General features: G+C 38.7%; 3 protein-coding genes across 7 annotated transcripts in view; 2 read left to right on the top strand and 1 right to left on the bottom strand.

Moving 5' to 3' along the window:
• LOC108624171 (organic cation transporter protein) overlaps window positions 1–2,361 on the top strand; it is an 11,003-nt gene extending 8,642 nt beyond the window's left edge. The window contains exons 5-8 of the mRNA XM_018023283.2: window positions 293–405; window positions 600–814; window positions 882–1,230; window positions 1,381–2,361. Of these exons, the coding sequence (XP_017878772.1) occupies window positions 293–405; window positions 600–814; window positions 882–1,230; window positions 1,381–1,561 (858 nt within the window). The 3' untranslated portion in view covers window positions 1,562–2,361. The remainder of the gene's footprint in view (window positions 1–292; window positions 406–599; window positions 815–881; window positions 1,231–1,380) is intronic.
• A 2,478-nt stretch (window positions 2,362–4,839) lies between these two features.
• Window positions 4,840–10,687, top strand: LOC108624210 (carcinine transporter-like). 5 transcript variants are annotated; one of them, XM_026812929.1, is made up of 11 exons: window positions 4,840–4,989; window positions 6,943–7,022; window positions 7,309–7,575; window positions 7,636–7,825; window positions 7,941–8,199; window positions 8,549–8,741; window positions 8,832–8,937; window positions 9,113–9,216; window positions 9,279–9,493; window positions 9,587–9,762; window positions 9,841–10,687. In XM_026812929.1, the coding sequence occupies exons 2-11, from the start codon at window positions 7,012–7,014 to the stop codon at window positions 10,057–10,059; spliced, it is 1,740 nt and encodes a 579-aa protein (XP_026668730.1). In that variant the 5' UTR covers window positions 4,840–4,989; window positions 6,943–7,011; the 3' UTR covers window positions 10,060–10,687. The 5 variants fall into 5 exon arrangements, with proteins under 5 accessions (XP_026668730.1, XP_026668731.1, XP_026668729.1 ...); XM_026812928.1 differs by lacking the exon at window positions 4,840–4,989 and adding an exon at window positions 5,244–6,171; XM_026812927.1 differs by lacking the exon at window positions 4,840–4,989 and adding an exon at window positions 5,244–6,171 and having other exon boundaries at window positions 6,719–7,022.
• LOC108624167 (carcinine transporter-like) lies at window positions 10,679–14,950 on the bottom strand. Its single transcript, XM_018023278.2, has 6 exons — window positions 14,579–14,950; window positions 13,157–13,367; window positions 12,161–12,419; window positions 11,897–12,089; window positions 11,473–11,691; window positions 10,679–11,296 (listed from the first exon to the last, which is right to left on the bottom strand). The coding sequence occupies exons 1-6, from the start codon at window positions 14,809–14,811 to the stop codon at window positions 11,089–11,091; spliced, it is 1,323 nt and encodes a 440-aa protein (XP_017878767.1). The 5' UTR covers window positions 14,812–14,950; the 3' UTR covers window positions 10,679–11,088.
• Window positions 14,951–15,258: the final 308 nt, after the last annotated feature.

The following is a 15,258-nucleotide window of genomic DNA, read 5'->3' as shown; positions in this document are numbered from 1 at the left end:
AAAAATACATAGAATCTTTCTTATAGAGGACGTCAGTGGCTACAATTTATCTATAAAAATTTTTTCGCAAGCGCCAATAATTAATTAATAAATAAAATTATTTATTGCAAAAAGTTTTTCTTCGTTTAAACGAGAAATAAAAAATGAAAAATTTGTACTTGAACTGTAACATTAGACACCGCTTTAAAGTATGTCAGCGCTTAGCTGAATTATTCCTAATCAACAATCTACCAATTCCTCAGATATTCACGAAAATGCAGAAATCCGATAATTTAATCATTTATAACAACAGGAGACCTGTATAAAAATATGCAAAGAGGAGGAAGCAGATAAGACGTACTCAGTGTTGGATCTGTTTCGAACTCCACGGCTACGGAACATCACTATCCTATTTATTGTAATATGGTACGTATTCATCAAATTGCTGTCAGTATTTTGTCAAGAGAAATATGTATAAAATAGTCTTTTCGCAAAAGATATTTCAATACGAGGTCCGATCTACTGCCACGTTTTACCAAGGAATTTCCTCTCCACAACAAACGATAGCATATCGGAATCGAAGTAAGTGTGCAATTTCTTTGACATATTTTCTGTCACAGGATGGCGATCTCTTTGGTGTTCGATGGTCACGTACGAAACGTCAATAATCTAGGCTTGAACGTGTTCATGACGTTTACGATCGCTGCAGCCACCGAATTGCCAGCTGACACATTCCTCACCCTCGTCCTCGACCGATGGGGCAGACGATGGCTGGCTTGTGGTTCACTCGTCGTCTCCGGTATTTTCAGCATCTGGGCTTCCACCGTTTCCAATAGTATGCATAAATTTTTTAATTCAATTAAAATCATCTACTCAGTTTTCAATTAACTTTTTCTCTTCAGACATTTACTCAGCCACTCTGGCGATCCTCGGCCGATTTTGGATAAACATATCCTATAACATCGGGCTTCAGTACGCAGCTGAGGTGCTTCCGACCGTAGTCAGGGCTCAGGGCGTAGCTCTGATACATATAATGGGATACGTAGCTAGTATCCTGGCACCGTTCGTTGTGTACCTCGACGTAGTCTCGCCGATTTTGCCTCTTCTGGTATTGGGCATCCTCGGCATCGCGAGCGGTCTTCTTACGCTGTTCCTGCCGGAGACGTTGGACAAGGATCTGCCCCAGACGCTGCAGGACGGCGAGGACTTCGGGAAGAACCAGAAAATGTGGGACGCGCCTTGCATCGGAAGGTAAAAATTCGACAGCTACGAAGAAGCCTTCAACCTTTTCTTAATATTTCTTGAGATTCATGATTAATGACTGAGTTCTAGAGGCTATCGGACCATATCTGTTTTCGTGGGAGGGTGTGGGTGCAGGTATTCAGTTTGATCTTTTTATAGGAAACGCGAAGACGAGGAAACACCACCAGTCGCCATGTTTAGATCTTTCTCTAGATGCAGCGCGAGGAATTCGATGAAGGCGTTCACGCGAGGCGAAGCGATGAGAAGCAGCATGATTAGCAGGTCCAGCGTTAGGTCAAGGAAAAGCGGTAACGCGGTCGTGGAGGTGGAGAGACTGTAATGTTTGTTCCACGAGCGTGACACCAGTGGTAATTAAATTAACTGAATCAAATAATGCTGTCGGTTATCAGTAGCGATGGGATCAAGTTCGATATGTACTCACAAATTCGAGTCAGTTTCAATAAACAAGTTTCGATTTGTACTCAAAGGCAATAATGTTTCTATGATTATATTTGAAAAGTATTTATTTTATTGCATATCGAACCTCGGAATAAGTACTTACAAGTTTCGAAAAAATACGTATAAGTAACTGTTGAAAGGAATTGAATCAGAATTGTATAGTCGATCTTAAGTATTTTATTTATTAAAGTCATAACTATTTAAGAATAATATTTCATTTACAATATTAGGTTTTAGTCTGTTTATTTCTTGTCCATGATATTTGTTAATTTAGAAAATAATCTTTCTACGGAGACTACAGAAAGGGGTAAAGGGTGTCATTAATGAAACATGCAATTAGATCACAGGATATAACTTTATTTTAATTATATTTTACATAATTAATTTTAAATGTAGAAAATTTCTGAGATTCATAAAAGTTTCGAATCTATCGACCAAGGTTTGAGTATACTTGCAAGTATTACTTCCGTTTACTAAAGTGCAAGTGGAAAGTTCGACTACACTTACGAATTCTGTTTCTATTTTCCGAAGTACTTATAGAGAGTTCGAATTCAATCAAAATTCGAACGCGTTTGCGAGGTACTTGATCCCATCCCTAATTATCACTAGACTGCGGATTTTATGTATGTGTAAAAAATTGAACATATTAAAAATATAAACACTGCATATAATAAAAATATTTAGAATACCAAATACAAAGTAATATTGCAATGTTTAAAACTATCATAAAAAGTTTATTTTACATAAGAATCTGCAGTCTAATTATTATCAGCGTTTTGATATTTCATAATTCGTGCCATTTTTTAATGAAACTGATCGTCATCGAGTCTCCACCTGTTTTTTAATATACTGAATTGATTGTCATAATAAGGGCCGAGGATTATCCTCCTAGATCTCATAACATATTGACGTCTGAGCCCTCGGTATTATACATACGTACATACATTATGAATCAGTCTACTTCTTATTGAACAAGTCATTCTCGAAAATGCTTCCACGCATGATCCAAGAAGTTCTAACAAATTACTTTTCCATCGAGGCACGTTGAACGTACAGCTTTCTTTCACCGCACGAATGGAATTTGCTTTCTGCTTATCTCGTTCGCCGGCGAACTATACCAATCCGAGAATAGCTATCCCAGACTCAATGTTAAGTCAACAGGCGAGGGTTCGCGACTTTTAGTAAGCACTATCTTTGGCCAATTAATATTATAGCGACGCAATCGGCAGTCGCGACGAACGCCTCAAACGCAAGACGTGTTAATTATTACACTATGCGTTACGTACTGATCGATTATTTTATTCACGTGTCGCGTGCCCTGGCGAAGTATAAAAAAACATTGGGACAGTATCGAATGGATTTGTGTGTATGAAGAATGCTAAGAGATAATTAGAATTAATCTTGTTACCTTGATATAAGCACGTTCGATGTAAATAGGACATCTGTTTCGATCACGATCGTCACGTACGTCTTATGTAAAATGTGAAAGGAACTCTGTCCCGATTAGACCTTTCTATGTTCAGCATTTGTAAATATTCTACCAAGAATTACTTATTTTTAATGTATTGAATTGTCCGGAGGGTTCGTGCCGGTTCAAAGATTCAGAATTCATTCAATTATATAGGCGTCGTTTCGTTCTACAATTTTTCTTCATCTTTTCTGCTCAATATTATATTATAAATAATATATTTCTCATCACTCGTCACTACTTGGTTAAAAAATTGTGACCACCTACTTGAAAAATGCCTTCTGACAGTCGGACTTTTCGGACAATTCGATATTTTATTCAATTTTTTTTGTAGCTCTGGTAAATTGTTAACATCTAGCTTTTAGGTAAATTAGGACAGATTTATATCGTCGATACTAGACTTCTATCATATTTGTAAATATATAATCTCGTAGTACAAATGGAACTTAATTGTAAAAACGATAGAAATAAGTTATCTTGTAAAAGTAATACTCTCTGAGTATTGTCGATAATCGTAATTAATTTTAATTAATAAAATATTCATATGAAAACAATTTATGTGTCTCAATATCTCACGCACGAAACGTGTATTCTAAGAAACCTTGTCTGTCTTTCTAGAACAAAATATTATGATGATAAACCATTGTCATTACGAAATTCCCTGGCGAGCAGTCGTTCTCGTTACACTTCGATCAAGAGAATTAATTTACAGATAGAGAAGATGTGAATAAAATGAAGAAATTGTGTAATCTACGTAACATTCATGTATAATAACATTTCAGCAACGGTTACAACAGTGTCCGCTTCGCTAGATTGCGATTGTATTTCAAGAACAAAGCGTTACGCAAAGCCCCGTTCGTCCTCTGCAGCGAAAGTATTTTCATTTTTGCTGAGATGATCCAGCTCCGCTCGCGTTACTCGCGATCGGCTTGTCAAGGTAGACGGGATTCTTCAAGAACTTATGTTACACGATTGAAATTCTAACGTTTCTTTATTCGTCAAGTAACGAAGGTACGGAAATAACAATGGACAGTGAAAAAAGGTCTCGTTGTCAGTCGGAACGTTTATGCCAGGAATAGATAGTCTGCAATTCTTCTTTCATTCCCCAAGACCTTCGCAACATGTCGAGATAAACGTTGCTATAAAAACGACAAGATTTTTAACAAGTCTTATAATAAAGAAAATTGAGTCCGTAAATGAGCACGTCTGAACTCTGAGTGCTCTGTTGAAACAGATATTGCCAGGAATATAGTCCATAATTTGTTGGTTCACTTCACAAGACCTTCACAATATATTCAGATAAACTTTGCCATAAAAACGACAAGATTTTTAACAGATCTCATAATAAAGAAAATTGAGTCCGTAAATGAGCATGCATAAACTCTGAACGTATTATCGGAACATTTATTATAAGAATAAAGATGACAATGTGTTCTTTCATTTCATATTTCATATTTCATGAAACTTTGACGATACGTTGAGATAAATTTTTGTAAGCAGTGATGAACTTTTCGATATACCTTATAATAAAAATTGTTGGTTGCACAAATAAGCATGCGTGATTTCTAAATGTACCAATTAGACTATCAGACTATATATAGGCATCGAGTGACATAATGTAGTTTACATAATACAGTAATGTATTATTATCTTTCTTTCTTGCCGCTTAGAGGATTAGTCAGTATACCAGATCGGGTAGGAACGAAACCCGTTGAAATAATATCAGTCACAGTAGCAGATCCGTAACTGATGTTGCCTACTATTATTACCAGTGCCAGTGACCGCTAAACTCCTCGCTCGAAACTTACCACGTATCTGTTTGGATATTAACTAAATTTCAAGTAAGTTTATCCGATATTTTGAATTAGAACAATTTTACTGTTAAAATTGTATGAGTTCCTTCGTTGCTTGAAATCATTGATAGATAAATAAAATTTGGAGTTACTAAATAGCAATTATCAGTGTCAGTGACTTCTCGCTAGAAAGCTACCACATATCTGTTTGAATATTGACTAAATTTCAAATAAGTTTATCCAATACTTTGAATTAGAACGATTTTAAAAATTGTATGCTATTTTACTGTTCGTTTTGTTGCTTAAAATCATTCGTTAGCAATTATTAAAATAGTTGTGTGTGATTATGTAAGTCATGTCAGTGGCTGCTAAACTTATCGTTAGAGAACTATCATGTGTCTGTTCAAATCTGAGATAAGTTTAAAATATTCTGAATCAGGCCAGTTTTGACTATTAATATCGTATGAGTTCGTTCAATTGTTATTTTACTGTGCGTCTCGTTACATTCACAGATAAAATTTGAAATTAGCAAACGGCATTATAATGACTAACGTTATCAGTCAATTACCCTTTCAAAACTCGAACACTGCGCATTGTCTAAAACGTCCTGGTGTCATTTCACTCGGAAGAACGTTTGAACGATGTTGTCGCAAGTAAATCGAATTCGATCGATGCTAAACTCGAGAATCGTGCGAATTCTTCGTTTCGTTTCGCGTCTCTTCTTCGACACCCTCCTCCCTCCCGTTCCCGTTATAACGAACACGTGCGTGCGGGGCATATAGCTTTCTTCGATTCCTCGATCTAGCAGAGAGCTTTTATATCAGCGAAGCCGGTTTCCCTTTCATATCCGTGAAAGAACTCACAGGCGTCGGACGCGTTTGTTTCCGAGGAAAACAATTATTGTTGTTTTATAAAATTCTGTAATAATTTCGACAGAGGAAACTGGGCCGGTTGTTTTCTTTTGCCTTGAGAAGATTATTTTAATTACAATTTCATTTTCGAGTAACAGGTGTTATCCTTGATAGTTATTTAGTGGAAAAGGCAAGAGATGATTCGGCTGAGACTTTTTCCGCGTTACGCAATTCATTGTTAATTGTGTTCCCCCTGTGGTATTAGTGGATCCAGAGGTGTTTAATTAATTACGATCGGTTGCTAAGTCGTATCGTGTTTCGAGCGAAGAGAAGAAAGAAACGGAGTTTCGGTTTGCCGCTGGATTACGTTTGCTGAAACGTAAGACGTCCTATTTTTATATCGTGGAAACATTATTTACTTCGAATTTTCATCGCTTAATTATATTACGAACGCTGTACAGGGTTGCGGATTTTCTAATTGCCGTAACTAAATTTCTGTAAATCTCAATCGACAAGATTCTTTAATTAAGAATTAAAATTCAATCGATTCGAATTTCTTCAATTATGTTGCTTGAATAGTTTTAATTTTTAATAAAAAATTAAACGTTAATTATTATTAATTGCAGTTCAATTGAATTAAAGATTCATTCATTTATCTGCGACCCTTAAGAATTTATCCCTTAAATAAGTATTGTTAAATTAATTTGTTGTAGATTTAAAATTTAACTATTCTCTAAATATCTTCCTTAAAAAGTCAAAGTAGCTCTCGAATTACGAAGCCAACGCCTGCCAATTATTAATCGTCCAGTTTTTTCCACTCGTCTCCCAGACGCTACGATAGATATGTATTGTAGAAAGAACGGAAGATTTCTCTGAGAATGCGGGCCTGATTGGTCGTACGGTTCTTTTTCTTCCATGTGCTTTAGGCTCTGGAGTACAGCTGGTTGCTAGGCGTTCGCAGTTCGCACAGTTGTCCATGCCCTTTCAAGAGCGTCTCATTTACAATTCAATTTAAACGAAACGACTCGCGTGTCACGATCCACTTGACCTTCCGGCATAATAACTGGTCAACGCCTGGGACAAACACTTACGCTTGATTTGTTAGTTCAAACGATTCGAAATCGGTTGTGAACATTCGGCTTCGTTTCAGTTGGATCCTTCCATCGATTGCCGATTGTTCAACGAGAGTTTCGTTCGAAGAGAATTCATTTTAAGAACCATGAACGACGGGTAAGATATCTGCCTGCCTATGCGATTAATTATGCTGCATTTGCAGAGATGTCTGCCACTAATCAGTGTGATTACGATTATCAACTGGATGACGAGAAGTGGTACCGCGATTGTAGTATTTATTGGCGGGATACTTGTTGAACATAATTAGACATAATCTTGAGACCATACTGTAAATTCTGAATTGTTTTAAACAAAATAGTTTAACATTATTTCGTTGATTAAACTTTGAGAATATAAGTTTTCGAATACTTTCGTATTATACGTAGAAATCGATCGATTTTAGAGAAATGAAGAACTCGAAGGATTTGGATAAATCCATGGGTCCCACCGAAACGACTCGGTTGAGGCCGAGGCTGGAAACCTTCGACGACGTCCTGCCGTACGTCGGCGATAACGGAAGATATCAGTGGCTACTCTTATTAGCATTAGCACCTTTCGGCGTGATCTACGCTTTCCTTTACTTCTCGCAATTTTTCATCACGATTACCCCTAAAGAGTACTGGTGCAAGATAGACGAACTGGTGGAAGCGAATTTCACCGAAGAAGAGAGGTAAGTACGGAAAGACACAAAAATTAAAAAAGAATAAATAATAGCATTTTCTATGTTCAGGATTCGTTTATCAATTCCAAAAGCGGTCGAGTATCCCTACTACGATCGGTGTCATCAGAAAGATTTGAATTTCGCTGATATCTTGAATAGCGGCAAGGATCTACATTCGCTGGAAGCGAACAGAACGGTTGGATGCAATCGTTGGGAGTACAATTTCACGCAAGTCCCCTACGCCAGTGTTGCAACTGAGGTGAAGAATCCATCACGTGTTTCTTTTGCATTTTTTCCCCAAACAGAATAAAAATGATCCCGAGAGAATTGCATTCTCTATTTCACTGACCTAACTCTTAGCCCCTGGTGATTAGCTAGATTGGGTATGCGACCGGGAGTACCTGATATCAACGGCGCAGGCGATCTTCTTCTGCGGATCCATACTCGGCGGTTTCATCATCGGATGGATCGCCGATCACAAGGGTCGCATCCCAGCTTTGATGGTCTGCAACAGCCTCGGTCTTCTCGGCTCCGTCGCCACCGCAAGCGCCAACAGTTTCTGGTCTTTTGCTTTTTGCAGATTCCTCACTGGACTGGCGTACGACAATTGCATCGACATACCGCTCATTATCGGTGAGACGTAATTCAGTTTAGAAATTTCATATGAGATAATACTTCAAGTATCTTTTATTACTGGTAGACTGCAGTTCTTTTATGTAAGACAATTTATTTATTTAAATATTATATTCTTTTTGCATTTGGTATTCTATATATTTTTATGAATTAGGCAGTGTATTTATTCTACATTCAATTTACTCATAAATCTTACTACGTTCTTACATAATCTTACTATTTACTCAATAATCTTACTACTAAAATCAATTTACTCATAATTATTACTACGTACGAGGAGTGTCGTGATTAATCTAAATTCATTCATTTGAATCGTACATTTTATTAAAAACTACCAATTACATGGCAGTGCTCGAGTACATGGCAGTCGAAAAGCGTACCCTGGTCGTGAACGTCGCCTTCGGGCTGTATTTCGCGGTGGCCAGCACGGTTTTACCATGGATGGCTTATTACATCGCGAACTGGCGGTATTTCACCTACGTTAGCGCCCTACCACTGTTATCCGTTTTCATCACACCGTGGATTTTACCGGAGAGCGCCCGGTAAGCAAACACACGAGCACTCGTTCAATCGCATGTTTGTTCGAAATCTGCGTTAAATCTACTCATACCGTGAATGTTTACTCTGCGAAGGTGGTACGTTTCCAATGGGAAGCTCGATAAAGTCGTAGAGAAGCTACGAAAAATAGCCAGGATTAACCGCGTCAATCCTGACCCACGTATTTACCAAGAGTTCACTGTAAGCTTTTCATACACCTCCACGAAAATTGACGTGTCTGACGTAGTAAATGTTCCAATTTCTACTCACTGCGTTTTTTCCAACAATTTTGATATGGAATCTCGAACCAGTGAATAGAAATTGCGACGTGAACAGAAATTTAGGCGTTTCTTCATATAATATTTGAAAATTGCAGAGTAACTTTGAGACGTCGAGTAGGAAGCACGACACGGCGACGGTGTTCGATTTGTTCAAAACGCCCCGACTGGCCCGGAACACCGTATTACTAGTTTTCTTCTGGAAAGTATAAAAAACCGACCGTCGTAACGAATTCGGCTCGTGACCCGTGGTTCTCGTTACAGGTCTCTCACGGTGATATGCTTCGACGGCCACGTGTATTCGTTAAAGCTTATCCAGAGCTCGGTGTTCGTGTCCTTCTCGCTCGCCTGCTTCACGGAACTGCCGGCCGGCTTGTTGCTCGCCTTACTACTTGACCGATGGGGACGCAGACTCTGCGGATTTCTGACCCTGGCGATGACGTGCATGTTCTCCATCGCTGAACTCTTGCTGGTTTCCAGTAAGCTTCCACTTATAAAACATTATTTTATACTGTATTACTACTGTTTAAAATTGAATCTTCATTAATTTTGTAATTGATCTTCCGTTGCAGTGCCTGCTAAGTTAGCTATGTCAGTGATGTCGCGGTTCTGCTTAAACATGGCAGCGAACATCGGTCTTCAATACGCGGCTGAATTGCTGCCGACGCCCGTCAGATCGCAAGGCGTATCGTTGATTCATATTTTCGGAATAGTAGCGCATTCCATAACACCGTATATTGTCGACACGGTAAACAAATCCGTCTATTCTTGTTATCAATCCACCTCATTTTATTCAAATTTGCACAATTAATCAATTTGTTAATAGGCCGCGATTTGGCAAGGTTTGCCAATGCTTATAATCAGCACGGCATCGTTCATGGGTGCAATGCTGGTTTTGTTCCTACCGGAAACCTTGGGTCAGAGTCTGCCGCAAACGATCAAACAAGGTGAAGAGTTCGGAAATGACCAGAGTTTTTGGTCATTACCTCAGCGTAAGAAGTCGCACTTCAACGGGCTTGCGCATTACCATTCCTGCGAACGATAATCGGCAACATTCCAGCTTTCGATCAGCCAATAATTCAATTAATAGAAATGCAAGCACAGGAAAGGAATGAGGAAATTAAGACTTATTATTATATTCGATTTTCGTACGAGAGAATCGAACGTTTTTCTGTATTCTTATTTTTAATTCTAATTCTGAATGGCGATAAGCCAAGCCCAGTACACGTGTTCCTATATAATTATTACTAGTTACTTTTTATATTAAGAGCTTTTTTTTTTAATCCTCATTATAATTGTCGCGATACGGTCCGGTAGTTGGTGAAAACTCTTTTTTATATCGTCTGTTTTATAAAAGTAGATCGGACAAAAATTTAATTAAAGAAATAAAGCGTTGAATTCTTTTTAGCTAGGAAAGTGCAATGTTCGCTGGTTAACGAACGTTTTAAGTAAGGACTACTTTTTTTTATGCAAAAGTAGTATCTCATTCAAGTAATATCATTAAGGATATCAACTGCTGGACTCATTTATCCAAAGATAACGTTAAAAGTGAGGAATTTAAACGACTGTTACTCTACCATTTAGGAATATTTTAAGCAGATTGTGCCATCGAATGAAAGGCCAATGTCGTTGCGTAAATAATAATAATAATAAATCGATCGGTCTAAAAGATACTTCGTTTACGTTTATTATTTTCATGATGATTATCTTATTTCCTTAATTCATAGAACAGACGTCGAAAATAAAATTTGTATAAATACTGTAGCACGTTATCCTCTTCGTAACAGGAAGACATAGGCTCGACACTTTCTCTACGTCCAGAATTCAGCTACACACTTACTCATTCCAGGTTTCTTTCTCAACGAATCGCTAGGAAGTTTAATGATTCTACGTATATCTCAACACATTCATGATACATCTTAATATCTAGCATCACACATTCACAAGGTTTGTACGACTATATTTACAAAAGATTTGGCAAGTTTCGCACGACCGGATCAGTCGCTATAATCTAGTGCAGTCGAGTTTTTGTACGCTGCCGTTGAATGCCGGGTTCGACAGACCTTTCTTTTTCCTATACGATTTCTATGAAGGAGAAGATTCCGCAGATGCACATCGACGCGAAACCCATCCATCTTCTGCCCCATCTGTCCAAGAAGAGAGCGAGCAGAATAGCAGCTGGAAGTTCCGTGAGGGCGGCCAGCGAGAAAGACATGAAGACGTCCCGGTCTAGAAGTTTCATGTTCCAAACGTGACCGTCAAACACCCAAACCATGAGCAACCTAAGAAATGAATTAACGGATTGTTTCAATTACTCATTTTCTTAAGTAAAAAGCAGGGATCCATAGTAAACGTTCGAATTTCTAATCACTGGCTTAAGAGTGCATATAAAATTGTACAAAGCGCAGTGAGTAGCAACTGTGATAAGAAAAGAAATTGGGACATTTAGTATATTTACCAATAAATGATGAGGGTGACTGTGATACGACCGAGACGTGGTAGTTTGAACAGATCCAGGACAGTATAGTTGTTCAGCTGCTTGTCCTTCTCGTTCATAGCTCTGCAACTCTTCTCGAACTCATCAAATACCTCCTGCTTCACCTCCCGGCCGTTCACCTTCGCGAGCTTCTTCAACATCTCGATCGCCTTGTCCACTTTGCCGCTGGTTATGTACCAACTGTACAAATTGCGAAATACATTGACCGATAAAACATAATTCTAAAAAAGAAAGTATCTTTCTTAGTTAGCATCTGAATTGATGGGACGAGATGCACTGTTTTATAGCTGTTTTTAAGTAGGTCGTCAAACTTGTTTCAAAACTGATTCGACGCGTGATGTGTCGAAACGGTGTTTACTCTGTGAATCGATGCAAAATGAATTACCGTGCGCTTTCGGGGACGATCCACGGGGTGATGAAAGCGACCACCATGGGACACGCAGTCACCACGCTGAGTATCCTCCAATCTGCGATCCAGTAAGCTATCCAAGGTAGAATACTCGATGCCGCTGCAAAGTAGATCCCGAACGACATGTTCGCGAGCAGAGTTCGATACTTTGGACCGACGTACTCGATCACTGAAACGATAGTTACAGCGTGATTATTTTATGTATCGCTTAAAGTGATTGAAGTGAAGAGTTTCACGCACCGATGATGAAGAGTACGTTGAAGCAATTATCGAAGGAGGTACCGACGACGAGCCTGGCCAGGCAGAAGCTCCAGAAGTTGTTGCAGAACGCGGTGCCTACGGAGGCGAGGAAGCCGACCGTGTTGCACGCTACCAACGCTGAAAGCCTGCCGTAATGGTCGGCTATATAACCGAATATTAAGCCGCCGATCATGCTGCCGACGAAGAAGGTGGACTGGGCCGCGGAGCCGAGGTATGTGTCCTCGCAGACCCACGCGAGCTGGAACAGGAACGAAATTGTTATCTCCCTGGCAAATTATGCTCGATGCTAAAATACGACGTGGTCGTAAAATAAAAAAAAAAAAAACGGGAGACGATGGTGGGAACGCGTAAAGAAAAACGATTTGCATGGTTTTGCTTTCGCAAGCTCGTAGAATTTTTCTTTACAATGTTTAAAGACATTTTAATGTCTTTTCTTGTTTTAATCGTTTACGTTGATAACGTATCTACATAACATTGCATTTATCGCTAGGTTGAAAGCACTATATTGTTCATACGGTGTAATTGGACCTCTCAAGGATTGTGTGTATCTAAACTATGTCATCTAAGTGTTTATTCTATTTTTATGTTATAAGATACGAGAAAATTCATATATTTATTCTGTTTTTTTCTTTTACATTATGAAACAGTTTCATAGCATGAAACTCTTTTATAATATTAAGAATGGTTTTGAATGAGGAAAATTATAGTGGACCGATTGTTCACGGAATAATAGGACTGTAGAATTTCTAATTGACGCATCATTACAATTTCTACTCACTGAATATTAGAAAAATAGATCAATAAACAGAATTTGAAAAAATAAGCCAGTGAGTTGGAATTGAGATGTGAACAGAAATTGGATCGTTTAATTTATAATCATTCTGATATACTCAGACCTGCCTTAATTCATCAGCCGTTCGGAATGTCTTAGTTTTCTTTAAAAAACTATAATACACTTGAATAATGGATACTTACTTCGATACCTATCGACTCGTATGGTACCATCTTGTGATCGAAGTCCCAACCGTTTTGACAGCGTACCACGGGCCACGACGGATCCGCTTTTCTGATACCGTTTTGCATCACCTCGGTGTAATTCACGTTGTACATGGTACATCGCGAGAACGACTTCGTACCTTCTATCTTAAGCTCCTCCGTTTGCGCCGGAGGTATAGCCAATGCGATCCTATTCAAAAAATCATTCGTAATTTATTCAATTATTCATTAATACACAGCTCTGTAAACAGTAACAAAATCAAAATGACAATTAAATACAGAACTGAGATAACATATACAAAATGTAATAATAAAGAAATAATAATAAGCGAAAGTGATACAATACTAATAAACAAATAAATAAGTTAATTTTCCTCCTGAATCATTTGCGTTGAGAAAGAAAATGCTTATAAAAAGAATAGAATGGAACGTAAGTGCTGAAAAGGAAAAAGCAATAAAAATAGAGAATTCTCGAAAAAGTGTGGAAAGGTAAAAGCGAAGGTCGGTCGGATAGCATATAAACTCGGGATCTGAGCGGATTCTATTTTAGTCATCAAGTCACGTATTCGATGCATCTATTTCGAAACTCGCGTGAAAAACAAGGAAGAATCTCGGTTCGCGGAACGTCTAACAGCGGGTTTGCGTGGGTATTTGCCGGAGGTCGTCGACCAAACTGGTTCCCGGCTAGGTATAGGAAATCACCGGTAGGCACGCGCGGAGTGATTCAGTGGGAAACACGGTTTTCCTTGTGTAGACCGGTCGTTCCATTCTTTGGAATCGAGCCATCGGATCTGTGCGTGTGGTCCCGCTTCCTTTTACCACGAATTCCCGCCGCGTAGTTGTTCGAGTAAAACACGCGGAAGTTATCGCGGGTGACGGTATTGTCATTCGCCGATTTTTCCACCCGTCTGATTAAACTCGTTACATTCGTACATTAAGGCGTTCAGGCGCCTGATTAAAACTTAAATATTCTAATGCCGCGATACGTTATCGTGAAACGGCAAGATCTGACATGAGTGGAAGATTTTGAAGACGGACCGTCATAGACTATTTCGAGAATGATGTGCGGCTACGGTTCGCGATTAAGCGTTGATTGCTCTCTGCGGTTCGTGGTTAATTATTGTTATCGAATGGTCTCTGGCCTATTGCAATGGCCATTCTGCAAGATCAAATGTAGCAAATGTACCAATTTCTGTTCGTGTCACGATTTCTACTGACTGGCTTTCTCTTCTATCATTTTATACACATACGATTTTACGGGAAGACTTCGAAACATTCTTTGTTAGCTATAATAATAACGATGAAAATCAATTAATATCTGGTGAATCAGCTTGTACACGTGATACAATGTTTTAATAGAATAGAAATTTTTTTAATATAATAGAATAAGAAGTAGCTCACGTTTCATCAATGGTGAGGTTCCATTTGTCGAGTTCCGGCACTTTGCACCAGTGCTCGGCCGGCACCAGGGTGATGAAGAACTGGGTGAAGTACAGGAACGCGTAGACGAAGGTGAAGGGCAGTAGAACGATGAAAAGGAACCATTGATAGCGGCCGGCCTCGCCGACGTGCGGCAGAATGTCGTCGAAGGTCTCGATCTTCGGACGTTCGCCCTCCTCCGCTTTCACTGTCATTATCTCGGTCTCTCTGCGAATCAGCACGTTCACCCGATTACTTAATACACGTTACAGGAGCGTTACGCGAACAGTTCAAGGCGTCTCGACTAAACCTTTCTGTGCGACGAATTAACGAACTCGTTTGCACGCTTATAATTTATTGCTAGTAATAAAAGGCTCTTTGACTACGTAACAAATTAGGATAAGATCTTATCTGATAAGCAAGAGTTTCGTTATTTTACTATTGCCATGATTAGACAGATTTTATGCATTTATGAGAAAATTGAATATGACAAAAATATAAACACTGTACGTAATATCTAAAAATGTAGAAAATATCAAAAGTAGAGTTCACATTGCTATACCTAAATGGTAAAGCAGTCTGTCGTTTTAAGTACATTACTTGAAGTGGAACCAGAAATATTTTATCTTCTTAATTTGTTACATCACGTTTAGATTACGTTA

This window comes from Ceratina calcarata, unplaced genomic scaffold (assembly GCF_001652005.2).
Source record: "Ceratina calcarata isolate Rehan_Ccalc_2016 unplaced genomic scaffold, ASM165200v1 scaffold301.2, whole genome shotgun sequence".
Lineage (NCBI taxonomy): Eukaryota > Metazoa > Arthropoda > Insecta > Hymenoptera > Apidae > Ceratina > Ceratina calcarata.
The sequence above is the reverse complement of the archived record's forward strand: the minus strand, read 5'-3'. Positions and strand labels throughout refer to the sequence as shown.